General features: G+C 38.7%; 8 protein-coding genes across 10 annotated transcripts; 6 read left to right on the forward strand and 2 right to left on the reverse strand.

Moving 5' to 3' along the window:
• Positions 1–724: 724 nt before the first annotated feature.
• On the reverse strand, positions 725–2767 carry LOC111776728 (beta-1,6-galactosyltransferase GALT29A). Its single transcript, XM_023656056.1, has one exon. The coding sequence runs from the start codon at positions 2063–2065 to the stop codon at positions 899–901; it is 1167 nt and encodes a 388-aa protein (XP_023511824.1). The 5' UTR covers positions 2066–2767; the 3' UTR covers positions 725–898.
• Positions 2768–3820: 1053 nt separating this feature from the next.
• LOC111777888 (zinc finger A20 and AN1 domain-containing stress-associated protein 3-like) lies at positions 3821–5043 on the reverse strand. Its single transcript, XM_023657620.1, has 2 exons — positions 4680–5043; positions 3821–4558 (listed from the first exon to the last, which is right to left on the reverse strand). The coding sequence occupies exon 2, from the start codon at positions 4522–4524 to the stop codon at positions 4024–4026; it is 501 nt and encodes a 166-aa protein (XP_023513388.1). The 5' UTR covers positions 4525–4558; positions 4680–5043; the 3' UTR covers positions 3821–4023.
• Positions 5044–6370: 1327 nt separating this feature from the next.
• On the forward strand, positions 6371–10459 carry LOC111777748 (protein SUPPRESSOR OF K(+) TRANSPORT GROWTH DEFECT 1). Of its 2 annotated transcripts, XM_023657463.1 has the most exons (8): positions 6371–7177; positions 7593–7698; positions 8217–8415; positions 9297–9365; positions 9449–9523; positions 9621–9719; positions 9819–9974; positions 10137–10459. In XM_023657463.1, exons 1-8 carry the CDS (start codon positions 6706–6708, stop codon positions 10260–10262), a joined length of 1302 nt encoding a protein of 433 aa, XP_023513231.1. In that variant the 5' UTR covers positions 6371–6705; the 3' UTR covers positions 10263–10459. The 2 variants fall into 2 exon arrangements, with proteins under 2 accessions (XP_023513231.1, XP_023513232.1); XM_023657464.1 differs by lacking the exon at positions 9449–9523.
• Positions 10460–10543: 84 nt separating this feature from the next.
• LOC111777749 lies at positions 10544–11524 on the forward strand. Its single transcript, XM_023657465.1, has one exon. The coding sequence runs from the start codon at positions 10813–10815 to the stop codon at positions 11362–11364; it is 552 nt and encodes a 183-aa protein (XP_023513233.1). The 5' UTR covers positions 10544–10812; the 3' UTR covers positions 11365–11524.
• Positions 11525–11593: 69 nt separating this feature from the next.
• Positions 11594–14953, forward strand: LOC111777751 (rho GTPase-activating protein 1-like). Its single transcript, XM_023657469.1, has 5 exons — positions 11594–12696; positions 13376–13496; positions 13606–13725; positions 13825–14055; positions 14177–14953. Exons 1-5 carry the CDS (start codon positions 12257–12259, stop codon positions 14753–14755), a joined length of 1491 nt encoding a protein of 496 aa, XP_023513237.1. The 5' UTR covers positions 11594–12256; the 3' UTR covers positions 14756–14953.
• A 1302-nt stretch (positions 14954–16255) lies between these two features.
• LOC111777752 (protein FANTASTIC FOUR 3-like) lies at positions 16256–17055 on the forward strand. Its single transcript, XM_023657470.1, has one exon. The coding sequence runs from the start codon at positions 16417–16419 to the stop codon at positions 16906–16908; it is 492 nt and encodes a 163-aa protein (XP_023513238.1). The 5' UTR covers positions 16256–16416; the 3' UTR covers positions 16909–17055.
• A 941-nt stretch (positions 17056–17996) lies between these two features.
• On the forward strand, positions 17997–23502 carry LOC111777750 (heterogeneous nuclear ribonucleoprotein Q-like). Of its 2 annotated transcripts, none has more exons than XM_023657467.1 (10): positions 17997–18152; positions 19391–19405; positions 20004–20487; positions 20564–20680; positions 20869–21009; positions 21180–21353; positions 21926–22133; positions 22232–22404; positions 22836–22921; positions 23063–23496. In XM_023657467.1, the coding sequence occupies exons 3-10, from the start codon at positions 20038–20040 to the stop codon at positions 23214–23216; spliced, it is 1503 nt and encodes a 500-aa protein (XP_023513235.1). In that variant the 5' UTR covers positions 17997–18152; positions 19391–19405; positions 20004–20037; the 3' UTR covers positions 23217–23496. The 2 variants fall into 2 exon arrangements, with proteins under 2 accessions (XP_023513235.1, XP_023513236.1); XM_023657468.1 differs by lacking the exon at positions 17997–18152 and adding an exon at positions 18890–19118 and having other exon boundaries at positions 23063–23502.
• Positions 23503–23925: 423 nt separating this feature from the next.
• On the forward strand, positions 23926–27221 carry LOC111776966 (vesicle-associated membrane protein 714-like). The gene is made up of 4 exons (XM_023656394.1): positions 23926–24367; positions 24862–25052; positions 25969–26132; positions 26805–27221. The coding sequence occupies exons 1-4, from the start codon at positions 24151–24153 to the stop codon at positions 26893–26895; spliced, it is 663 nt and encodes a 220-aa protein (XP_023512162.1). The 5' UTR covers positions 23926–24150; the 3' UTR covers positions 26896–27221.
• The last annotated feature ends 74 nt before the right edge of the window (positions 27222–27295 follow it).

Below are 27295 nucleotides of genomic sequence, written 5' to 3' on the forward strand. Positions count from 1 at the left end.
CTTTAACCCCCAACTGCTTCAAGCTGGAAACTTGGATCTCATACTTTTTCTTTTCACTTGGATCTGATATAAGAAAAGACAGATTATGGTAATACATGGTTCACTCTTTTCTTATGCACTCCACCATACTTAGTACTCAGCAGTACCGAGATTTTCTTTTAAACATCAAATCAAAATGTACCTCAACGAGGATTCTCGTTCTACTTTGCAGCTTGACTGAGCGGTTGTGTCCTCTGATGCTGCAGAACAGGCAGCTAGGTACGTTTTTACGAGAAGGGTCTATGGTCGTAGCCATTGCTTCTCTTGGGGAAGAGATTATAGAAACAACAAGAGGTCCCATATCAAACATTGAGGAAATCTCTCTCTAAGTGACACATTTTAGAAACTTTGAGAAGAAGCTCGAAAGAGAAGACTAAAAAAGGACTCTCTACTAGCAGTAGGCTTGAGAGTAGGCTCGAGAGATAGTGTGTATAAACTCAATTTTACTGCATCCTTCCTACATTTTCAGTAGGAGGAGGTTGTATTAATGAGCAAGTGGTTGGGACAGGACACAAAGTCATTGGAGGAGGTGGTGGGAGTGAAAGCATTGGGTAGAACAAAGACAGACGAATCATACACTTTTGTGGCTCTTAAATTGATTCAGAGCACAAAGACAGCTCTCAGTGATTCATTCCCTTCCCCACATTTGGATGGGAATTAGGATTTCATTCATGATAACTATTCATAAGTTCCAAATCATGCTCGCTCAAAAATCTTATTATGTGCAAAGTTGTAAAGCATTGTACACAGGATAGCCTAAAAGCACTAAGAAAAAAAATTTCCTTTCCGACCAGTCATTGGCCAGCCTAACGAAAATATACCAAAAAATAATGAAGCAAGTTACCTAATAACATCAAAATCATCGATATAAAACCGTAGGAGGTATCTTGAACTTGTCCGACAAGAAAGGTATTCTCTGTGGCCTAGCAATCAAATCGTAATAGAAAGCATACTCTGCCTCATAATCGTGTAAACCCAGTTCGGCCTTCTGGTTTGTGTGATAATGGTGCCTTGCTGAAGCCAATTTCCCAAACCCAAATATGCTTACTTTGTCACAAATTCCTACGGCCAACATAACGGCTTGCATGCCAGAAGAATAGTGGAATAAGGGGCCTTCGTGGGCTGAGCTCCATTCTTCCAACGATTTCCCTGTCACCTCCACAAAGCGTTTGATTGAGTAATACTTTACAATCCTAGAGCACAGAGCATCAAAACTTGGATCTGTTATCAGCAGCGGGGATTTATGGGAACTGTTGCAGACAGTGTAGTCCATGAAATGTACAGGTTGACAAATGTACATGATTGTCGGCACGTTTGGCCCATAAGGATGGCAAAAACACCCTTCTCTTCTGGCACAAAGGTGCAAGATGTTGCTATTGATGAAAGAAACGCTGGTTTTGGACCCAACTTTGCTCTCATACTTGTTTGTTTTTGCATTGTTCAATCGAATAACAATCTCATGGCTGTCAATTAGCTTCCCATAATCACTGTTCAATAGGATTCCACTGTTTCCCACGACGGCACATGATGAATACCGTTGATCTGAACCCACCAACCCGTTGTGCCTGTCCAGTGGGGCTTTGATAAGCCTTACCAGTTCTGGCATTATATCCGTCGTAAACCCTTTTCTTCTCACCCAGCCACTCAATGCCCGCCTGAAATCCAACCAATGTCGGTAGAAAGCTGGAGAGCGGAATGTCACTGGAAAGCTATTCGAGGGCCTCGCTTTCATGTCATAGTGATTGAATCTTCGCCAAGTAGCGAAAGTCTTGTACGTCCTCGGACCACCAAATTTCCCCTCCAATAACTGCTCTATCTCTCGCTTCGACTGAGCCTCTCCCAAATCAACCGAAGCAAATTTCAGCAGTGTGGAATTGAACATGAATGCTGGAGATCTTGGAGAGATTACATTAGTTTCCATCTCAAAGAAACTGAGGCCGCGGCGGAAGATGAGGCGGCAGATGAGAGTGACGGCAAAGGTAAGGAACAGCAGCACGCTGAACACTGGACGGACCGTGCGCTTCATCGCGACGGACCGATTGGGGGGCAATGCTAAATGAAACCTAGCATTGGCTGGACAGATCTTGAACCAATATGTCGCAGATCGACTCCCAGGAAGTTCGGCATCCAAAGAGATAATAGGGGAACAGTTAAGATGCTTCGAATTTGAATTCAGAAAAGGCGAGATTTCTGTGATTGCTTAGAGATTTTGAAAAGCAACAAGCAGTGAATATGAATGCAATCTCGTCGGTGACGAGATTAGAAAGAGTAGGTAAGAAACAAGAACCACGCATCCAGAGAATCCGAGCGAAAATGAAATCCCGAAGATCCAGAATACATTGTTAGATACAAAATACACCGATCCAAAAGAGAATCGTCTCAAAGAACAGTAACACCAATAAAGATCCGAAAGAAACAGCAGGCAAGCAGTTTCCTAATTAACACTACTACAAGTAACTGAACTACAAATTTTGCTGTTAGAACTTAGAACCCCAATGTCGGTTCCAAGCCACCATTCACCATTAAAACGTAAACAAAGCATTCAGAGAAGATCAGGGAGTTGAGTAGAAGTAACGGACAAACACAGAATCCCAGAAACCATAAACAAAACCATAAGATTCAAACCAGAGTTACAAACCCTAACATAGATCCGCGGGTTCCATTGAGAGAAGCAAAGAAAGCTCAGAATCACAAGCATTGTCTTTCGAATTCGGACGGTATTTCCCGTCGATCTTCCGGCCATTATTGCACGCTTTATATACACAAAAAAAAATAAAAAATTATAAGGTAAGGCGCAGTACATGTCAGTAACCAAATGGATGGCTCCACGTGGCTTTTTTATTATGGTATTTACATCAGACGGTTCAGATCACGCCTCTGGCTCGTCATGTACCACGCTTATGGAACTGGAATTCACACATAATCCAAGAAATTCTCGAGTGTTTTTATACCCTAAATGGAACTTGACGTGGCACCTTATTATTATTGAGGGGTTTGGTTGGTAATCACGAGAAAGAGCATGATTAAACCTTATAATATTGAATTAATTAATGAATTATAAATTTAATTATTGGTGGGGATCGGTTTAACGAATATAATATTATTCCTAGATACAGAATGTTGCGACAAGAACGATAGTGGTTTTTTTTTCGGCATAAGATGACGGTCTACTTCAGAATCAGATCAGCCCGCTACTTTTACCCGTCATTTTTCGTGAACTCGATTGGGGAATATTCCTTNAGTTAAATGTAAAAGTTTTTTTTTTTTTTTTTTTTTTTAATACATTCTATATAAAAAAAAATCACTTTTTTTTCTAATGGTTAACGATAATATTATCTAATTAAATTAATTAACAATGTAGAGAGTGCAATATATGCTTGCAAATTAAATTGAGATAAATTTGATAGCACTGGTAGGATACTCGTTTTTTGTATGACAAAAAGAGTGAATATTTGATAGTTTAGTTGTGCTTGTGCTGGTTTGAAGTATAATGAACCTACCGAGTTCAGTATATACTCATCCAAACCTCTCGCCCTCTCCAACTAGACGGGCAAAGCAATGAGATTTAAACTACCCCATTTAGTAGTTCTCGTGCCATCCATTAATTTGTAAGGAATTCAATGAAAACCATCGGCTCCATGTATAGAGCTTTCCAAATCTAGACATGAACCTTCTTTATTTATGTTCTGTAATTACGAAAATAGGTCTCAATTATCTTGTATGATAAATGTTTTATTAGTTTTATGTTGGGTTTGGTCAATAATTTAATTGATCAGGAAAATATTTTTCCTTGTTTTAAGTAGAATTAAATTGAAATACAGGTAACATTATTGAATATTTATACAACCACCAATATTTTCGAAATGGTCCAACGCAAATCCCGTCCCGTCGGCTAACCCCCACCACAAGCTGGCCCCACACGAAATCGACATACATCAAGGAAGAAAGATGATGATCAAAATGACCATTTTGTCCCTCTCTTTCTCAGATCTTCTGCAGTTTCTCTCCTTTCACCACCGGATTCGCTTTTGCGATCTGATCCTTCCCCATCTGCTTGAAGTCAAATTCACACCCGTGTTGCTCCGGGTACCGGTGAGTCCCACAGTACACCATCCCGCACCTGCACTTAAACCCTGTCAATCCCACGCGCCGCCTGCACGTCATACACCGGCTCGGCTGCTGCTGTGCGGGTTCCGGCGCCACTTCCGCTCTCGTCTGCGCCTTCTCTGCCACCTCCACCAGTGGCTGGTTCGCTTCTGTTGAAGCCGGTTTCAGATCTAACAAAGCGGCATCCGAGAACGAGGATGACGAAACGGCGGATGTTAGGGTTTGGTTTAGCGCGAGCTTGGCGGAGGAGGATTGTTGTTCCTTCATCTGCAGATCTCGGTAGCACTTCGAACAAAGATCTCGAGTCGCCGGACTCCCAAAGAATCCGCAGTTATTAACGCAGAGCTTCGGCGCTTGGCATCGATGTTCTTCCGCCATCCTAATCCAATCTCAATTAAACAATATCTATAATCTACAACAACAACACAAATCAGAAGAACAAAACAAACAAATTAGGTCAAATTCCAAATCAGAAAACGAACAAAATCATCCAAAAACAAGAACAAAAAATCAAGAGAAAACAAGAGGATTACCTGTTTGCAATGATTCAAACGATCCGCGGAAAACCGATAAAAAAAGAAGATCGAACGAAACGAAATGAAAAAATCAACCGATTCTGAAAGATAGAACCGATGGAAAGAGAGGAATCGAAGCTATGGCTTTGAAGGATAGCAAAGGAATCTCCAAAATAATTATAAAGGAAGAAATTGAAAAGGCCAAAGAAGAGTAAACCGACAAGACGGGAAAGGGCGGTCGTGAGCTCTCTGGAGATTCCTTTTGGGTCTGAAAAGAAAGTTCCAGACAATTTCCTTTGCCCCTCTCCCCTTATTTTTCTCTTTCGTATTTGGTATTCCTCCTGTTTATTTCTATTAATTATATTGAATTTTTGTCATTAATAATTTAATTTTAATTCCTTTTCCACTTTCCTTTGCCACCAAACAAACGCCGATTCCATCTCTTTAAATACGCGTTTCGCTGGTTCAATGCCGTAATAAAAACTACGCGTGAAAATCAAATCACGGTTGTAAGTTGGCTGGCGATCCAAATCATCTAGAAATCGCCGAGTTTAATTCATTTTAATTTTGTTTTCAAGTCCATGGCTACCCATTTTCTCTCTTTTTAATCTGCAGATAATATAATTTTATTTTTCTTTCTAAATTCACTTATTTTTTAGATATTGTTTCACGTTGAAGCTTATCAACAACATCACCATTCATACTCATCTCAATTGTTATTTTATCAAAAAAGGGATTCTGTTTATCCAATAAATTAATTACCTGTTGTTTTCTTTATACTAAATTAATAAAAATGTTTTTAAATTTTATATTCATCTAAAAATATATTTTTAAATTTAAAAAAAAAAGTTTTAATGAGTAAAAAAAAAAAAATACCATTAATTTTTTAAAAAAAATTTAAAATACCATTAGAGCTAATACTTTCGAGTTTTCAAAAATTTTATTAATGTCTTTCAACTTTTTAAAAATTTCAAAAACATCTTTTTTTTTTTAAATTTTTTAAATACGGTGTTTAAAAAATACTCACATTTTATTTATTTATTTTTTTGTACATTTAAGGTAAAAAGTATATTTAAACAAAATTTGATGGAAATTAAAATTCACAATACTCTACTATTATTAATATATTCACTCTCCATAAATTGGTTTCTTTTTTTTTCAGTTTGTCTTTTAAACTATATTTTAAGAATTTAATTTCTGTTAATATGTAAAATAAAAACTGATTTATTCAATGTCGTGTATTATTATTATTATTATTATTATTTGTAGTAAACATCTCAAATGAAAAAAAAAAAAAAAACACTAGTAGCAATTTGGGTTGACTTAATATTGTCATGTATTGACTTTACATGTTACCTAAAATTAATTATTAAAAAAGTAGTGTGTATCATTTCTCTACGTCTCGAGTTTTCAACCTCGTATTGCGAGATATAATAAAATCTTATTGTTTCTTAAAATTAATTAAATTAATATTATTAAATTACCAATATTATGCTCTTAATTTTTCAATTTTTTAGTTTAATAAATTTAGAAATGTTAATCTGATTTTTAAGTTAAACATATACACATAAATTAATTAAATTAATTTAAAATGACAATTATAAAGTTCCGTAGGCATTAAATTAAAATCAGAAACTTAGGGAAAAAAATAAATTAACGAAATTGCTAATTTAATAATAATAATAATAAAAGAATAATGTGTACTTTTCAACACGCGAGGGCTATTTGCTGAACTGAGCCTCCCAGGGGCATAAGATTTTCCCTTGCAATTGTTTTCCTTGTTTGTGAGGCTTTGCTTAACGTTATTTTTCAACCGATCTATTCCATTCAAGCTTCAGCCTCCGATCTCCAGGTCAAGGATTTTCCCGGTAAATTATATGCTTCCTTGGAAATCACCACTTGAAATCTAGGTTTTCAATCGTTTGTTTGCTTTGAGATTCGAAGAGTCAAAGATCGATGTTCTAGGGTTTTTGTTTTCCTCGGGATACAATTTGCACGCACTGTTTTAGCCTATCTATGAAACTTGGTTGAAGTTATTCCAGAGATGTATAGCAATTTCAAGGAGCAAGCTATCGAGTACGTGAAGCAGGCGGTACATGAAGATAATGCTGGCAATTACGCGAAAGCCTTCCCCCTGTATATGAACGCCTTGGAGTACTTCAAAACTCATTTGAAGTATGAGAAGAATCCTAAGATCAAGGAAGCCATCACCCAGAAATTCACCGAGTATTTGCGCCGTGCTGAGGAGATACGTGCGGTTCTCGATGATGGCGGTCCTGGTCCGGCTTCCAATGGGGATGCAGCGGTTGCGACTAAGCCCAAAACGAAGCCCAAGGATGGCGATGGAGGAGATGGAGAGGATCCAGAACAGACGAAGCTGCGGGCCGGTCTTAATTCCGCGATTATTAGGGAGAAGCCGGATGTCAAGTGGAACGATGTCGCTGGTTTAGAGAGCGCCAAGCAGGCATTGCAAGAGGCGGTAATATTACCCGTTAAGTTCCCGCAGTTCTTTACTGGTTAGTTCCATTTGACTTCTTTCGATATACTAGCATATTGATCTACGTTCTTCGTTTGCAATGGTCTTTATCACGTCGGTAAAGTTGCGTTGTCTCCTTGAGATTGGGATTTTATTCCTTTCGCATTTGAGTCTGATTTCATGCGTACTGGTTACGATTATGCTGGATTGAATGCTTGGTTGTCCTTTTTGTGCTCCTCTTTCTTGGAGTTGGAAGGAGATCCTGAGCACCATCTTCTTGTTTAACTCTAATGGTGAATCTTATCCTGATCAATTGCTTGATTCTACCCCTTCAATTACTGAATTGGACATGGAATAAACATGTGTAGAAGACTTGTTCTCATTTTCAAGTATGAAGGTTTCTGCTTAGTTTTTAAATAAAAACATTTTCAAGATAATTATCTGGCTTTGTTTAGGCAAGAGGCGACCATGGCGAGCTTTCTTGTTATATGGGCCTCCTGGAACTGGAAAATCATACTTGGCAAAGGCTGTTGCGACGGAGGCCGACTCAACATTTTTCAGGTAATGGTCCTTCGAGCATATGAACTTGTCTTCTGTGATTTTTGTTTAGTCGTGACGCAATATATTTCTCCATTTACCTTGCTGTTTTCTTATAAGGTGACCCTGTGAGCAACTTACAACCCTAAAATACTCATGCAGCTGTTATTTATTTTTTTTTTTTTAATTTACGGTATCAACAAAATTTATGACATGTGAGCAGCTAGTATGAAAGAGTGCAGCGAATATGAACAATATCATTTTAAAGCGATCTCTTATTTGCATTAGAGTTGAGGATCCAAGGGGTTAATTACAAATTTAGCTGTGGAATATCATTTTATAAATGTTCTATTCAACATGTCTAGTAACAGATTTTGCTTTCATTCCCATTATATTCAATTGCAGTGCTTACACACTCCACTTTCTATCTGGATATCTTTGGCGGTTATTTGAATGTGTTTTTAGTTATCACTAATCTCAGCCATTTGCTGGTTCTATACCTTTTGTTTTAAATTGAGTATTTTTTCATTTTCTGCTGATAGCATTTCTTCTTCGGACCTTGTCTCAAAATGGATGGGTGAAAGTGAAAAGCTAGTTTCAAATCTTTTTGAAATGGCTCGTGATAGTGCTCCATCTATCATCTTTATTGATGAAATAGATTCGCTGTGTGGTCAACGAGGTGAAGGTAATGAAAGTGAAGCTTCAAGACGCATTAAGACAGAACTTCTTGTGCAAATGCAGGTATTTTTTGTAGAGTAACAGTGTTAGTATTTTGTGTATTGAAGGAGGGGGTTGATTATTATTATCTTATGCACCCTTTGCCCATTCCATTGTCTTGAGAATTCTCATTTTCTGAAAATGTGTCCTTACTTGCTGCTGACCAACATTCAAGTGTTTTCTTGCTAGTTGAAAGTTGACTTTAGTTAGATCTGAAGACTTTTGTAATAATTAACAGTCCAATTACTTGTTTATGTGATTCTGCCGAACGAACTGGGTTTTCACTGCTTAAACCTAAGACTTTAGAATATCTGGTTTGTTTCATATCTTGCAAAAGAATCCAAAAATTTTCAAACTTCTCCATTTGTATGGGTTTGCTACTGTGTTCACATTTTAAAATTTGGTAGTTGGGCAATGGACAAAGATGGGGACCTGGATGAGCAAGCCTGAGGCCGAGGGGTTTGAACTCATTATAACTTTCTCTTATTGTTTTCTTAACGTGCCCACCCTTTAATGTGTGTTCCACATGTTGCATGCATGCTGTTTGTTTTTTATTTTTCTGTATGTTTGTTGCGAATAATCTCTGTATTAAATAATTTGTCAGATGAATTTTGATGCTTAGTGAAATTTGCACAAAGAAAATTTAGTTTATTTTCTAATTACAGTTAAATAATCTACTCATGTATCACTAATTAAGCAATAGCTTATTGTGTCTGTATTATTTTATTTTGGAGAAGATTACTTTGCGATTCACTTCAGGAATAAATTTAGGGAAAGGGGATGGAAATTATTTGGACATTTGGTGGGTTATAAATTTTCGGTTATGTTTATGTTTTTGGAAGCCTGTTTTTAAATTGTTACTAATGTTATTTGAAAATTGAAGCATATATTTCTTGCATTAATAGGGTGTAGGACACAATGATCAAAAGGTTCTTGTCCTCGCTGCAACAAATACTCCCTATGCTTTGGATCAGGTGAAGATGAAAATTGTCTATTTCCACATCATGTAAAGGATTAGGAAGTGTAATGCATATTTGCTGATAAGTAGTGTTTACAGGCCATTCGTCGACGATTCGACAAGCGGATATACATCCCTCTTCCCGACGCAAAAGCCAGGCAGCACATGTTCAAAGTTCTGGGAATTATATTTTATTTCGTCCTGTAAAAAGCTAGATTTTTCTTTTTCGCCTGGAATGAACTCTGCTAAATTCCTAGATGTATTTAAATAGGTGCATCTGGGGGATACACCACATAATTTAACGGAAGCAGATTTTGAAAGCTTAGCCCGCAGGACAGATGGTTTCTCTGGCTCAGATGTTTCTGTTTGTGTAAGTGTATAATAGTAGTTGGAGGAACTGAATTATTCATTGAATTGTAATCAGAGGTTAGTCAGAACGTAGTTCATGGACCCCTTCTTAAATTTGTAGGTGAAGGACGTGCTCTTCGAGCCTGTTCGTAAAACACAAGATGCTATGTTCTTCATCAAGACTCCTGATGGTATGTGGGTACCTTGTGGACCAAAGCAACAAGGCGCTGTCCAAATTACCATGCAAGAGTTGGCAGCCAAAGGACTCGCCTCAAAGGTACATCGCATATTACCATCCTAAATGAGCGTTTGGATTTAAAATTTGATATTTGACGTGCAGTACAGGTGCTCCTTGTGGCTGCTTGTTGCTAGTTACTCGCAATTTTCATTTAGTGAGAAATATATATATTATTAACATCTTTTACTTGTTTGGGTGCAGATTCTTCCTCCTCCAATTACAAGAACGGACTTCGACAAGGTTCTAGCTAGACAAAGGCCTACGGTGAGTAAATCTGATCTGGAGATTCATGAAAAGTTTACGAAGGAGTTTGGGGAGGAAGGTTGACGAGTTCGTTATAGTTATATCTCGAGTCTATCTCAATCTTCGTCGATACTGTGCACAACCCAGCAGAGTTGTATTTTATTTGTTCCAGCTCCGACGAATTTATATATTTTTCTTTTGTCAATCGATAGGGAAGCAAATATGACATTTTGTATTGAGCTGAAACATTGAAATCTGACAGATTTCTCACATTTCATGCCTCCGTCGTGTATATTNAAAAAAAAAAAATAAATTGAAATTTTAAGGTAATGCGGCTGCTTTAAAATGATTAGTATCGTCGTCAACCACCGTCCTTCCAAACAGCGGCTTTGGTCGGCCACGTGATCTCTGTGGTCGCATTCCGTCAATTTCATCCCTAATCCAACATAATTCCTCTTTTCCAAAAGCTACCCTCCACCGACCACGATCTCTTCGGGCCAGAAGGGGTATTACTGTCAACTCTACCATCTTTGGTTTCACCACCTTCCTTAGTAGGCTGTAGCTCCTCCAATTGAACTTTACTTTCTCCAAAGTCTGTCTCACCTACCTCCTCTTCCTTCCTCCACCGAAGACAATGGAGAAGAAGCGTAATTGGAGCTGGGGCTCCGCCCTCGTTGGAGCTGCGTCGGCGATTGCTGCGACGGCGATCATTTCCGCCAAGCCCAAGGACCCGACCTTCCACCTGATCTCTATAAAGTTCACTTCCCTCAAGGTGAAGCCGCCGGTGGTGGACGCGGAGCTCATCCTGACCGTCCACGTTACCAACCCCAACGTGGCTCCTATCCACTACTCCTCCACCGCCATGTCCATTTTCTACGACGGCTCCCATCTGGGGTCTGCCCTGGTCGAGGCCGGTTCGCAGCAGTCCCGGTCCTGCCAGGTCCTCCGCCTCCCGGCCCGGCTAGACGGCCTGAAGCTGGCCCACCATCGCAGTCGGTTCATCTCCGATGTGGCGAAGCGGGAGATGGTTCTGGATGCGAGTGTGGACATTGGGGGAATTGCGAAAGTGCTGTGGTGGAATCACAGGTTCAAGGTGCACGTGGACAGCCATCTGACCGTTGATCCCGTCTTCCTGGATGTGCTTGATCAGGAAAATACTTCTCAACTTAAGCTGTTTCTTACTTGATCGGGGATGCTCTGTAGTGTTAATTTCCGCCTCCCTGCGTTAGCTTCTGTGAGATTAATGGATAATCCTACTGAATTGCCAATCATAGTTCATAATGTCTTGCTTTATCGTTTCAAATTCATCTTGTTTTTCATAATTAATTATCAATTTTCTGCTCTAAGTTTCCTCAAATATCGTTAATTAATTGATTTATCCTCAAATGTCATACAATTTTTTCATTTAGCAATTTTTTTAAATTAAAAGAACAATAATAGGATTAAATTACGGAAAAATTAAGGGTTAATTATGGGTGAATCTGATTTTGATTGAACTTACGCGTTGCATTGAATCGTGTAGAAAGTGAAAAGTAATCATATTTAGTATATAAATTATAAATTTATGTTTTGTATGTATTTGTTATATTAAAAAACAGAGTAGATTTCATGAGTTCACATAAATGGATGAGATTTGAAGGAACAAACCCATGATTCTGGATGGTGATTATGAATATAATAAGGCATTTTAAGTTCCCAGAAAATGAGAAAGGAAGTTAATAAAGCGTTGGGAGGTTGCTATTTTTATGAGTAATGAGGGTTAAGGAGGGAGATTATGAATTGGAGAGCGTTTGTTGTTGCGGGAAGGAATGGAAAATGCGGATCCAAAGAAGCAAAAAGGGTTAAAAGTTATTTAGAGAAAGCGATTGGAGGAGGGAAACAAGGAGGCGTCTGGTTGAAGTGGCCACAATCAAAAATAGTAATGCTTACTCTCTTCTCCTGCTCCCAACTCCCTCACCCACATTTCTCTATTTCTTCCACGATCATATCAACATAAAACACACCATTTTTGTTCTTCCCTTCTCCAATCCTTCTTAGCTTTTTTGGGGTTTCTTTTGTAGTCCCAACAATTCAAAGCAATGACTCTGGTTGTTCTTCGTTCCTCTGCCCTTTTTGCTTCATCCCATACAAGGGTTTCTGCTTCTTCTTCTTCTTCTTCTTCCGATCCTCCAAGCGATGGCGATGGATCTCCCCTTGTTGACATGCATCCTCCAATACCCACTTCGTGTTCTTCTTCCTCTTCTTCTTCTGTGGATGGCAATGGGGAAGGGGAGGTGGTAGGGAAGGAGCGGTTAAAGCAAAGGAGAGATCAGCTCTCGTTGTTGGCTTTAGTTGTGACCCTTTTCAGGAAATCTTTTATTGTTTGCAAGAGTGATAGAAGAGAGGTTTGTGCGATGGAGATCGGTTGGCCGACTGATGTGCGACATGTCACGCATGTCACTTTTGATAGATTTAATGGATTCTTGGGTTTGCCTGTTGAGTTTGAACCTGAAGTGCCTCGCAGGGCTCCCAGTGCTAGGTATGTTTTCATTGCTTCTGCTCTTTTGTTGCTGCCTTTGGTTATGCCATTCTTGAATTCTGATGTTTCGAACTTCTCCTGTTCCTGTCTATTTCTCTACCTGAATAGCTATCTCTTTCGCATGTTGTGAAATTCTGCTGCCTCTCTTCTTTTTTCTTCTTTTCCTTTTAGATTAAGGATTTGTTGAGCAATGTTTCTGTTCCTGGATTTGAGGCATCATGGAAACAGACATTCGTCTAGTTTCTCCATGGTTGGAGAGGAAACGAAGCATTCTTTATAAGGGTGTGTTAGCGAGGATGCTGAGTCCCAAAAGGGGTGGATTGTGAGATCTCACATCGATTGGAGAAAGGAACGAGTGCCTGCGAAAACGCTAGGCCCGAAGGGGGTAGATTATGAGATCCCAAAGAGAACAACATCTGCTAGCCACGCTAGCAGTAGCCTTGAAGGCTAAGCATATATTTTGTGGCTCCCCTCACCCTCCAAACCCCCTCGGATGCGCCTGGTTAACTTTTTGGCTTCTCCCTCCCATCCCATGCTGTAGAGAACTGTCAACCATATCATTCTAAGCTCCTCAAATGACTTCTCCAAATGTAGAGCCCTAATCTATTTTGGTTCTCTACATCACCTTTCATGTGATTCCATGATCCTTATTGCATATCTGGTGCTGTTTCTCTTATAGTTCAACTGTGTTCGGGGTTTCAACGGAATCCATGCAACTCTCGTACGACTCGAGAGGGAATAGCGTTCCCACAATTCTTATACAAATGCAGCACTGTCTGTATGCTCAAGGTGGCTTGCAGGTACATACACCTCTCCCTTTCGTTTACCCACAATGCAGAAGGTTGTTTCAAGTCTTGTTAATTGGTTCGTTCGAGTGTGCGCGTCTGATCCGTCTCTTCACCCCTTTAGGCTGAAGGTATTTTCAGAATCACTGCAGAGAACAGTCAAGAGGAGTATGTACGTGAGCATTTAAACCAAGGAGTAGTACCAGACAACATCGATTTACATTGTTTAGCTGGCCTTATCAAGGTTATCTCAATTTAAGTTAGATTCGACGTGTCCACGAAATATTGAAACTTCGTTATAATCATTGAAATGCTTCTGAAACGAGAAACTCGTAACTCACAGGCGTGGTTCAGAGAACTCCCAGCTGGGATTTTGGATTCTTTGTCGTCGGAGCAGGTCATGGAGTGTCAGACAGAAGAAGAATGTGCTGATCTAATAAGGCATCTACCTCCTAGTGAAGCTTCTTTGCTAGATTGGGCTATCAACCTAATGGCAGATGTTGTCCAGCAGGAACATTTCAACAAGATGAATGCTCGCAACATAGCTATGGTCTTTGCTCCAAATATGACTCAGGTGAAATTCAAATAGCTTGTGTTAGTTGAGTCCACTGTCTCGAGACGAAAACATTCCTGTCGATGTATCATTGGTTGCTCGATCCATCTGACAATGGTTCTCTGGCATTCTTGTCGTGCAGATGGCTGACCCTTTGACTGCATTGATGTATGCTGTTCAAGTAATGAACTTTCTCAGGATGCTTATCTTAAGGACACTGCGAGGAAGGGAAGACTCCGTTCTCGACTCGACTGCTACGCATTTAGAGCCACCTGATGAGAGTGGCCACCAGAGTCCTTCACAGCCCTGCCTCAGAAATACTGCCACCATGGTTCAGGTGGCAGAGCAGGCCGAGCAGGCCGAGCCTGAGTTTGTTGCAGAACTGCCTGTTCTTGATGAAGAAGATGCACATTTTTCTGATGGAGATGCTTTTTCTTTAAGCCTTGTCAAAAAACTGCTACCTAATGAGTATGGAGCTTTACTGAATGCCTACAAAGACAAAGAAGCTGTTGCAGGCAATGACTTGAAGGCAGAAGTTGTAATCCTAACTGAAAAGAACAGGACTTGTCTATCCAATGTTTCAAATCTGAAAGACCAGACTAACAAACTAACTAACCAGAACTCTGTATTTCGAGTCTTCGCACCGGTACCGGTACAGAAGCGGCTCAGCAAACTGAGCTGTATAAATTCATCGAGAGAGCGAATTGAAGCATGGCGATAATACGCAAACAGTGAACACAATTTGCTGTGGTATAGATGTTTTTATATGTTTTTTTAATATGCTGACCCGACCCACGAGTTTGCTAATTTCTACGCTTTGCTATGGATGGCGTTAGCATAACATAATATCATACATACTGTGTAGTTTTCGTGTATTCTTTTTCTGACTAACGTTGGCACAAGAATTGCCTCTGTTATGTTGGACGTAAATAATCAATTCTAGTTAATAGTTTTATTAATTTTTTTTTAGGTGATGTACTTATATGGAGATTAGAAAAATCTCTTTTTAATAGACGCGTTTTAAAACCTTGAAACGGAGTCTAGAATGGAGAGTCTGAAGAGAACAATATATGTCCGCAGTGTGCTTGAGTTGTTACAAATGGTATCAAAGGCAGACACAGCAAGCGATAAATGGTATCAAAGGCAGACACAGCAAGCGAGGGAATTGAGCTACAAAGGGGTAGATTGTGAGATCCCACATTGATTGAAAAGGAGAATGAAACATTCCTTACAACAGTGATGAAACCTCTCACTAATAGCGCTGGTGAGGTCATTGAGTCTGAAAGGGGTGGGTTTTGAGGTTTTGAGATCTCAAATTGGTTGGAGGAGTGGGTTTTGAGGTTTTGAGATCTCAAATTGGTTGATGAAACCTCTCACTAATAGTGCTGGTGAGGTCATTGAGTCTGAAAGGGGTGGGTTTTGAGGTTTTGAGATCTCAAATTGGTTGGAGGAGTGGGTTTTGAGGTTTTGAGATCTCAAATTGGTTGATGAAACCTCTCACTAATAGTGCTGGTGAGGTCATTGAGTCTGAAAGGGGTGGGTTTTGAGGTTTTGAGATCTCAAATTGGTTGGAGGAGTGGGTTTTGAGGTTTTGAGATCTCAAATTGGGTGAGGTCATTGAGTCTGAAAGGGGTGGGTTTTGAGGTTTTGAGATCTCAAATTGGTTGGAGGAGTGGGTTTTGAGGTTTTGAGATCTCAAATTGGTTGGAGAAGAGAATAAAATATTATTTATAAGGAAGTAAAAACATTTCCCTACTAGACACGTTTTAAAACTTCGAGGGGAAAGCAAAAAAAGAACAATATCTATGAGCGGGATTTGAGCTGTTACGACAAGATTCAAGCAGTGGGGAGTGGGTCCAAAAGAGTGCACTGATTTTGATGGGTTTCCCTTGAAATCCTTGTAGAAGGACATGCATAGATTTGATTTCAGAAACCAACATCCGGAGGCCACAACAGCTGAATTCATTCATGAAACGCAAGGACGTGTTAGTTTAAGAGGCATAGCCAATGAAGTGTCCATTGGCACTAGATTTGATAGCCCACCAACCATCTGGGCGTCTCATGTGACCAGTATCCTTTCGAATATTCCTCATTTCATTGTCAACTGCCAAAGCAACACAGCAAACAAACATTACCAAAACAGATCAACTTTGTATGTTTAGCTAACTGGAAGCCTCAAGCTACCGATTATAGCAACATCAAACTGTGTGTTCTTCAGGGATATGCTAAATTTAAAACTCCAGAGGAAAACATATCTTAAAATCCCCAAAACAATGAGAACCACTCGATCCATGCCTGCCCCTTACAGCCACCCGTCCATCTCCCACTCCAACACACCAAAAAAGAAAGAGAAAAATCGTTCATTTCCTGCAGAGCCAAGCCATGGCTGTCTGTAAGAGCCTCCACCCCATCTTTGAAACCCCATTGCCTGAAAATCAAACCCTTCGCGAGTCACTCACGTCCTCATGGACCCAGAGCGTTAAGCCTGTGGAGCAGAGTCTGCAACTCTGCACAGAGGGGTTGGGGTCAGAAAGCTCGGATGATGTTGAAAATGAAAATGAAAATTGGGAAATCAAAGAAGGGAAAGTGGGGATTGGTTGTGTCAAGCACGTTGCATCACGGATGAGTACCAAAGCTTTGCCTCCGCCTTTGTCTTTCATGGGAAGGAGTGGAAAGGGTGGGGTTTGCTTCATGTCGTACAGGGAAGATGGAAGGTTGGTGTTGAAAGAAGTAAGAATTGGGTGTCGGGAATTTGTAGAAGCTCGCAGAGAGGATGGGCGGCTGAAGCTGCAAATTGTTCAACCCAATCAGGAAGATGAAGATGAAGAACATGATGATGTAGAAGCAGAGACACCCTCGTCCTTTGTTGTGTAAGCTGTTCTGTTCTGTGTCTGGTTTTCAAGAAAAACAAGTGTAAGAGAACTGTTAAATCTTCTTTCTTCTGTTGTTCTTGGTTACTGGTAAACTGGATGATGTTAAGAGCAATACCTCAAACTTCAATCACTAAAGGATCTTTCTTCAATCATATACTAACCAAAAGTTTATACGTTTTTAAAATTGTGAGGCTCACGACGATATATAACAGGTCAAAGCGGACAATATCTAATAACAATGGTTTTATAAATAGTTTTAGAGACAGTCACCAGACGACGAGAGACATTAGTTAGAGTAAGGCTTTCGAGTATAGCACTAACATATGCGAGCTATTAGGCATTTTTTTTTTCTCAATACCTCGTTGAGGAGGGTAAGAAAAAATGTCGATGGAAATTCAAGACAACCCCCAACATCCACCGCTGCTCCATCGAACCTCTTTCTTCACATAGCCAGGAAGTGGGTTCGTGAACCATGTGCAGAGAGGGGTCAAGGCTCCCATGGAGAGCCAAACGTCTTCAAGCATGCCAAAACAACAACAAGCTAGGCTTAATAAGACTGATCATCCTTATGGTGCTGTACCACCCTGTTATGGAACAAGTAGTCTACGACACTTAAACAACCGCTAGTGAGACCCTCTCCATAGTAGACACCTTTTAAAATTACGAGGCGAACGACGACATGTAACGGGCCAAAGTGGACAATATCGGTTAGTGATGTGCTTGAGCTGTTACAAATAGTATCAGAGCCAGATACCGGAGGTGTGACAAATGGTGTTAGAGCTATACATCGAAAATGTGGTAGCGAAGACATTAAGCCTCCAAGGAAGGTGAATTGTGAGATTTCGCATCGATTGGAAAGGAAAACGAAGTATTTGTTATAAGCGAGTAACGGATTGAGTGCATATAAAATAAAAAAGGTATTATTAGGTGATAGATTGAATGAAGGAGACGAGAGAGAAAATAAAAGAGGAAATAATTTGTATTTAAATTTTGATATAATTTAAAGTTTATTTATGATTATGAAGGGCAAAATTAGTAAATAGATGCACAATAGAGCCTCAATTCGTAGTTTGAGTTGTGATGGGGTTAATGACCCGTCTTCATAGAAGGAGGAGCCTAGGGTTCGTTCCTCGGCTAAGAACAGGGGGTCCTAATATTTTTCTACGATTCTTCATTTGAAGCTCACAATTTCGGCAGAGTTCTTCTCTAAGTAGTTTCGCTGAGTTTTCGCAGAGAGCGTCTTTGGTACTCTTTTGCTTCTTATCTCATCCTTCATGTCTTTCTTCAATCTATCGTTTTCTCCACTCTTGTCATGCGCTACTGTTTTCTTTCTTTCTTTCATTATTTGTTTTTTCATTTTCCTGTGTGACTTGCGGAATTTTTCTGCGCTTCGTGTTGTTTGAACTCAAAACTTGCACCTTATGCCGCGGAATTAATAATTACTGCGACGGGTGGAATATTATTGGAATACTAATCCTAGCAATGTAAAATTTGGGGATACAATTTAAAGGCGAAAGGTTTTATCGAGGGATTCTGAAACTGAGAATCCGTTGTTATAAGAATGCTCCTGCCATGTTCTTAGGAAAAGCGATAGAAAATCATCTGAGGAATTAGTGGTGCTTTAGCTTGGATGAGCATCCAACTGTTTAATATCTGAGACTTTGGAAATTTAACCTTTTAAGGGAGAGATATGTGTCAAAAGATAGATTAGAATTTGCGTTACTCCATGAGGTTTGATGTAATATATGGTAAGGCAGTAAGACACTGGTGTACCAAATTGATCGTTTGTAGGTTTTGACTATTTTCTCAATTTGGGCAATTGACGTTCGTAATATATATAGGCTAAAAGCGAATAAGTAATAATCACGACTTTGATAGCGTATAACTTGAGTAGGAAGAATTGACAACCGACGACTAGGAAGAATTGACAACTAATCACATCCCTCGTAATATATTTTGGGGCATTTTAACCTTGGTGGGTGTAGACATGATTTTGGTGACGGTCATACACTCTCGCATGACATGACATGAATAGTAAAAACCCAACTAACATGAAAGCAAGTAAAAAGGGGTTTGGAATGGACATGCGGCCATAGGCAACACGCCTTGGACAAGCATGACTAGGACATCTGACACGCGGCTACAAGGAACACGCCTTGGACAAGCATAATCATGAGGCGTTCTATCCCTTTAAATGCCGAGAATCAACTGGTAGGGGAATTACTATTGTGAATACATGCCTCCGCTTGTTTTCACTGGAAAACTTGAAGGTTGTTTCATTTGAAATGATTACTGATTTTAGATGCATGCTTCTTTTCCTTTTGTTTCCTATCTTTTTACCAACTCAACGTACTCAGTTTATGCGTTGCTTATGAGATAAAGCTGAATGAGGAGTCTTTGTATATGATGTTATTTACTGATTGTTACGACGGTCAGGACGATGATGCCCACATCTGATTGCAGTTTCTTTGTTCTTTTTGCAGGGTTTACACAGATTGGTATGTTGTTTGGAACTGCTATATGTTTTTGTGAGATGGACAAAATTGATTCTCCATTTGTAGCAGCAGTCTCATTCCTTTTTTGTCTAAACCTTTTATATCAAAATGGTTCCATTGGATCTCTAATGCTACTTTGCGTGGCATTGTTATATCCTTGCATTAAAGTAAAACATTCAATTGTCTCCATAATTTATTCTGCTGTCATTAACATTAGTTTCGTGAGATAGTCAGAAAATGATACCCCTTGAAAAAAGATGTAGAAAGCTAATTTGTCAAAAAGATTTTTTTTTTGGTATGGCAATCATTCTGATTTCTAGACGTTCATATCTTTATGTTGTTTTGCACCACCTCCGTAATTCTCATTGCAGTCACTGAGAGACTCATTAACCGGTCTCTTTTATGCTACATGTGTTATAAACGTTACCCCTCTAGAAAAAAATTCTTTCACATTTCAATCCCCTCGAGTCTATTCTCATGACAACTTTTCATTTCAGCTTCATATTTTTCTTCTCCATTTGGCCTTTCTGTTTGTTTCCTCCTCTCAGTAATTTTTTATGTCTCCCCATGAATTCTTCTGGCCTCTGTGTCTTCTTCACAGTTACCTTGCAAGCTTGTTTAATTAGACAAATAAGATGCCAAGTGGAAAAGGAAATGCTTCATCTATTGCTAGACCAGTTGAACCTGAAAAGCAAAATGAATCCGAAAAGCCAGTTGACTCTGATGAGAGGGTAGATCTTGATGTTGATAATGATCCTGAGGAGGTAATGGAAGAAGATGTCGAGTATGAAGAAGTAGAGGAGGAGGAAGAGGTGGAAGAAATAGAAGTTGAAGAAGAGGAGGAAGAGGAGGAGGAAGAGGAGGGTGAGGAAGAAGATGTTGAAGAAGTGGAGGATGATGGGAATAATGACAGTAGAATTAATGGCCAAAATGAAATTGATAATGATGAGGATGAAAAGAAAAAACATGCCGAGCTTCTTGCCCTACCTCCTCATGGTTCTGAAGTATATGTTGGTGGTATTCCTCACGATTCTTCTGAAGAAGATTTAAGGCAATTTTGTGAACCCATAGGAGAAGTTACAGAGGTAAGCTCGGTCATGTTTATTCCATTTCCAGATAATGGGCTTTTCACATGGACTTATAGCATTGTGCTTCAAGCAGGTTCGCGTTATGAGAAGTAAAGAATCAAATGAGAATAAGGGCTTTGCATTTGTTACCTACAGAAGCGTAGAGTTGGCTTCTAAAGCAATTGATGAACTGAATAACACCGAATTCAAGGTTTACTTTTTACATCTGTTCATAGTTTTCATGTCAATAAGTTGATACATTAAGTGCAAAGTTGGAAGCTAACTTTTAAAATTTGTATATCCTTTGAATTTTTTTAGAATCTTCCATGCCTTTTCTTCCCATTATCCTTTTTCAGTATTTTTATCTTCTGGTTCTCTGTGCTTATGCATGTGACATAGGGAAAGAAGATAAAATGTTCATCATCTCAAGCAAAGCACCGTTTGTTCATTGGTAATGTTCCCAGGAGCTGGGGCGAGGAAGATCTTAAGAAGGTTGTGAAAGACATTGGACCTGGAGTTACGGCTGTGGAACTAGTAAAGGTTAACATGACAGAATTTTTCATGTTGGATCTTACTTTGCTATATCTGTATTATGATGTCTTTTTGTTCCATAATTATTGTACTTTTCTCTTTCCAAAGAATTTATAAGTTTGTGCTCGTAACCTGGTGCTACTTCCTTTGATTTGATTTTACCCAATTTTTGGTTGCAGGATATGAAGAATACTAGCAATAACAGGGGTTTTGCTTTTGTTGACTACTATAATCATGCATGTGCTGAGTACTCACGGCAGAAGATGATGAATCCAAAATTTAAGCTAGATGATAATGCTCCAACTGTTAGCTGGGCAGATCCTAAAAATGCTGATTCATCTGCTGCTTCACAGGTCTTGCTCTATTGCTTTTAGATTTTGCACGATTAGGCATGTTTCTCTTTTTGTTTCATGTTATACTAAAATAAGTAATAAATGGCTTTTATTAAAATATCTATAACTCAAATTGTTAAATAAATTAGCTTAAGGGTTAAATGTACATTGAATTTTTATTTATTTATAAAATAGCTGCTAATGAATTTCATGTAATTAGTTATAAGCTCCCAATGAGTTTGAACTATCAAATATATATTGTTGACAGCTCTTATTTGTGTACACAAATTTATTGATGAACGAAAGCCAAATATTAAATTAATAATTAAATTATTATTTTATGAAGGTTTTTTTTAATCTGACAACTAACCTTTTTTTAGGTTCATCAAGGCTGTTGTTTCAATTTCCTTTCCGATAAACATAATGACTATTCCTTTGCACCTTTTAGTTGGTTTTTGTTTCTATGGCCTTAGTTTATTATCGACTGAAGTCAGGACATGTTAAGTCTTGTTATTCGACTTATCTTTGAGTGATCTGTTTTCATAATAGTTTTTTTTTTTTTTTTCTTTTCCCATCTTTTTTGGTCAACACAGGTGAAGGCAGTTTATGTGAAGAATTTGCCAAAGAATGTAACACAGGAGCAGTTAAAAAGGCTATTTGATCATCATGGGAAAATTACAAAAGTGGTTTTGCCTCCTGCAAAAGCTGGACAAGAGAAGAATAGAATTGGTTTTGTACATTTTTCGGAGAGATCCAGTGCTATGAAGGCTTTAAAAAATACTGAAAAATATGAATTGGATGGTGATAATTTATCTACAAGCTCTTCTGAAGTTTTTCATTTTACCCACCACCAAAGTGAGGCTGGTCTTTGATATCCATTTTTTATGCTTATCTATTAGGTCAACTTTTGGAATGTTCTCTTGCAAAGCCACAAGCAGATCAGAAGTCTGGAGGATCAAATAGCCAAAAGTCTGGATTGCTTCCCAACTATCCACCTCGGGTTGGATACGGCTTTGTTGGGGGGCCTTATGGTGCTGTAAATGCAGGATATGGTGCTTCTGGTTTTGGTCAGGTAAAGTATTTGTGCATTTGTTTAACTTCTTCATGGGTTCTAAACTTGGTATGCTCTCATCTTGATAAGATTAACCTAGCCAGCTCATTTTATTCCCTTTGTCTTGAGAAGTGGCTAATTGGCTTAGAGTATAGTTATAATTGAAACTCAGAAGAATTCATTGGGAGGAACTATTTGCTGATCGATGGGATTTAGAGAGATTATTTCTCCTTTTAAGAAATTTGGGGAAAATACCTCAATCCACAATTATGCATGTGTATCTTTTCTTCTGTTTCAGTACAATGACCGTTAATGGACACCTTGATAACTTATCTAAAATTAATCTGACTGTGCTGTTGCATTTGCTTTTTTGCCTTGGACGTATGATTTAAAGTACACCCTTCTTTAAACTAAGAAAAGAAAAATCTGATTGAAATGCATTTGAGCTGCAGCCGTTGATATATGGAAGAGGACCAACTCCTGCTGGTATGGCAATGATGCCGATGTTGCTTCCTGATGGACGGATTGGCTATGTCTTGTAAGCTCATACATCTCACTCCTACCTTTATTATTACATTTGGAAAATGCAAATCCATGTTGAAGTAAATTGCTGCATCTGATACTTTAGTTTCTGCGCTGACGCCTCATCAAAAGCTCTCCCTCCTATATCCTTTTGCAGGCAACAACCAGGATCACAGATGCTAACCCCTCCACCACATCCAAGAAGTGGCGGCAATGGTGGCGGAAGTGGCAGTAAGAATGGCGGCAGTTCTAGCAGGGGGAGACATACACATGACAACAATAGCCATGGTCGCAGGTATCGCCCATATTAATTCTTGCAGTGAACGTTGTGCCCGTGAACGAACACGAAAGGTTTCTGCTAGAGGTTGCCTCTCCCTCCGCCTAACATCGTGATCATAGAGTCTTCCTAGCTAATTTATGGGCTGCTTTGTAATGTGGTGGTTAGTTTTTTTTTTTAATCAACATTACGTAGGAGGTTACAGTTCAAATTAATTAATGTGTTTTGCCCTCGGTTTTGTTCAAATTCAGCTATGGTAAAAATGATCTTGAATACGTTACCCCATTGGTATGATTTTAATTGCATTCCTGAAATCCAAATCATTTCTTAAATTAATTTTGATAAACTGTTATAGCATTATCAAGTACGTAGCTACCTAATAATAAAGCCAAAATTTAAGAGAAAAAATCTATCAAAATTATGATAAATACCTCATTTCGCCTCACTTTAAAGATTGTAGAACTCTATTATTATTATTTTTTTAAATCCCTCAATTGTTTATATATTAATTTAAAATTAGGTTAAAATTTCAATTATTGTATATATAAACTATTAGTAATTTAATTAATTTATGGATTAGGTATAATTTTTGGGGTTAAATTAATTTTTTTTTCTTAATTAAATTAATTTTATATAGTTTAGGATGGTTTGTGCACTTAAAAAGAAAAAGAAAAAGAAATAAATAAAATCCATTTTTGGATCGTGATTCACGTTAGTATAACGCAGTACGAAGTTTTGGTGCCTCTGTAGGTACCTTTATCTAGAATGCCCGAACAACTACGCAGTGGACTCGCCGTGCAACCAAGCCGATCAATCCCCGACTCTCGCCCTCAGCGGAATCAAAAAAACTCTCTTCCTTTTTCGACAATTGAGTCAGGAGAGAGGATTTCTTCCTTAATCGAGGTCTTGAACAATTTTGAATCTTCCGGGCGTTGGATGAAAGCAGGAGGTTCCGTGAGCTGAACAAAATGGCTATCCTGTATGCGGTGGTGGCAAGAGGTACGGTGATTTTGGCGGAGTTCAGTGCTGTCACCGGCAATACTGGCGCTGTCGCGCGGCGGATCCTCGAGAAGCTGCCGAATGAAGCGGACTCTAGGCTCTGCTTCTCTCAGGAACGCTACATCTTTCACATTCTGAGATCTGATGGCCTGACCTTCCTCTGTATGGCCAACGACTCATTCGGCAGTAAGTGTTTTCTCCTTGTTATTTTATCGATTTCTGCCTTCGCGCCTCCTGTTTTCTACTACGTGTAAAACGATGTTGAGAATTGAGTTAAGGTTTTCGATTTGGTGTCCGAGGCTGATAGATGGTGTTGGTGTCTGAGGCATATCGGTGGCCTTCCAACTCACAGTGATATAGCAAATCACACCACTAGCTTTAGCTGTAGAAAGTGGAATACTTAGCTTAATTAATTGCCATCACCTTCAATTAACTAATAGCAGATTCTAAATTATGAAAGAAGGGGGGAAGTTATTGATTTCTTAATTTTGGGAACTTACTATGTATGGGATTGTCAGACTATCAAGAGCGCAGGATTTTTCCTTTTCTTAAGCTTCTCGATTCACGTTATATTGATTTCGATATCCAACTTTTTGTTGTTTGTTAGATCCTCATTTGAGGTTTAAAGATCATTGGTCTATAACTTTTTTGGTTTTGAAGTTCTTGGTTTATCGTTCCAGGGAGGATTTCTTTTTCTTATTTGGAGGATATCCATATGAGGTTCATGAAAAATTATGGTCGAGTGGCCCAATATGCCCCTGCATATGCAATGAATGATGAATTTTCAAGAGTCCTACATCAACAAATGGAATTTTTTTCTAGCAATCTTAGTGCTGATACCCTCAACCGTGTTAGAGGTGAAGTAAATGAGGTAAGTGTATTGAACATCCCATTAGTTCTTCTAGTGGACGGAGTCTTAGTCTTTATCTTGTACAATTCTACTAATCCAGCATACTTCATCTTCTGGTAGAAGTTAAAATAGCTCAATTGCTAGAGAGCATAAAATGTAAGGCGCATAATGTTTTTCCCACTAATTTAAGCAACTACTTTAAGGGGATGTTTAGAGGCATTCATCCAACAAAGATTTGTCTGCTCATCGTCCTCCTTGTTTAAATATCTCGTCTTCTTGCCTGATGTTTCCGAACATATGATCAAGTGCTGGTTGGTGCATCTTTTTCTTTCTAAAGAACTTTGTAGACATTAATCATTTTTATGCGTTGTTATTCGTTCACTTCTTGTTTATTCTAAATTTGTGGTGCTAAAGTTCTTATTAAAAAAAAGTTGTATTGCTAATGTAATATGATTGTTCTTATTAAAAAGGTTGTAGGAAATACAAATACTTACCATATCATCCCTGTGTTCTCTTTTTGCTATAATACCGAATTTTGTACTTCAATTTTTGGTTCCTATCATAATGGTAGCATCACTTTTTCTGGTGGTACTTTTCTTTTTCGCCCCTAAAATTTTGTGTTGGAACCTTTCATTAGTAAGCAAAGAATTCAATAACTAATGGAGAAGATAATATCTTCCCCCTCCCCAGTGTAGCTTTCTAGAAGCTCTTAAATTGAAGGAGAATAGTACTAAAAGGGTTTATACAAACAAGACCTGACGATCATCTTTTCCGCTAAAATTAGTTGTCAAGTGTCCAGGAATTGGCAGATTTCATTTCCAGGCTTCCATTACATTTTGTTCTGTATTTGTGTATACTTTCCCTCATTGTACCTTGCCTTTTTTACCATGTCTGCCTGCTTCTTTCTTGTACTGAAAAACTAAAATCTGGTTCGCAGATACGGACAATTATGGTGGACAATATTGAAAAAATACTGGAGAGAGGTGATCGTATTGAACTTCTTGTTGATAAAACTGCAACAATGCAAGATGGTGCATTCCATTTCAAGAAACAGTCCAAGCGACTTCGTCGAGCTCTTTGGATGAAAAATGCCAAACTTCTGTGAGTAATTAGCAGCCTTTTGGATTTCATTTTAATTTTTTTAAATCATTCAGAGAATCATTCTGAAAATCTAAAAAATGGTTCGAAAGGATATCATGTATTTTTGTGCTGAAAGCTGTTTTCAGAATCCTTTTGTCCAACATCGTCTTCGAATAGCTAATATTTGTGTTTAGAAACAGAAATTTATTTTCAACCATTACTTCCAAGGAGCCCATAGAGTTCATAGCATGACACTAGTAACTGGGATCTTAAAGAAAAACGATAGTCACGAGAACATACCGTTTTCAGCTTAGATAATGGTGACTAAGAAGAAAATGGTGATTGAACACCGAAGCAAATTCTTATGTTGCTTACTTTAGATATTGAAGAATAATCAGTTTTTGGCTTCACGATTAAAATAAACCTGATGATGTTATGAATACCTTAGCAGGGACATATAGTTAGTCTGGTTTTCTGTCATCCCATGTCGGTTGGGGAGGAGAACGAAGCATTCTTTATAAGGGTGTGGAAACCTCTCTCTAGCAAATGTGTTTTAAAAACTTTGAGGGGGATCTCGAAAGGGAAAGCCCAAAGAAGACAATATCTGCTAGTGGTGGGCTTAGGTTTAGGCTGTTCCAGGTACACTTTCAAACAGTCGGTGTGATATAGAATCTTATATTTCCATGTTTACAGAGCCCTGATGACATGCTTGATCGTAGTATTGCTGTATGCAATAGTTGCTGCTTTCTGTGGGGGAATTACCCTATCTTCTTGCAGATCTTGAATTCCACAACGGGTATGCCATGATGAAAGATTTGAAGCTCATTTGTGGGACTTTCAAATTGGAGGATGGATTCAGCGGCGTTGCTCTATAGAACCATAACATATAATACCATGTTCATAAAGCTTTGAACTTTCTAGGTTTATCCCTGTAAATTCTTCTCCTGTGGTTGCAGTATGTTTGTAGCTGCTGCTATTGCTCTTGGAAAGCTTGTGGAGTTTATACTTCTGCTTCTGATTATTTTCTTTTTGTTTTGTAAATTGCTTAATATTTAGTGTTGCAATGTGTTATTATTTGAATTGAAGATCTTGGTTGCTTTCATTCTGCCACATTACTTTGCATGTGTTCTTCCATGGCTGCTGGAGTTGTGTGAATGGTGAAGTTAGTATCTATTTTTTCTATC

This window comes from Cucurbita pepo, chromosome LG16 (genome assembly GCF_002806865.2).
Source record: "Cucurbita pepo subsp. pepo cultivar mu-cu-16 chromosome LG16, ASM280686v2, whole genome shotgun sequence".
Classification (NCBI taxonomy): domain Eukaryota; kingdom Viridiplantae; phylum Streptophyta; class Magnoliopsida; order Cucurbitales; family Cucurbitaceae; genus Cucurbita; species Cucurbita pepo.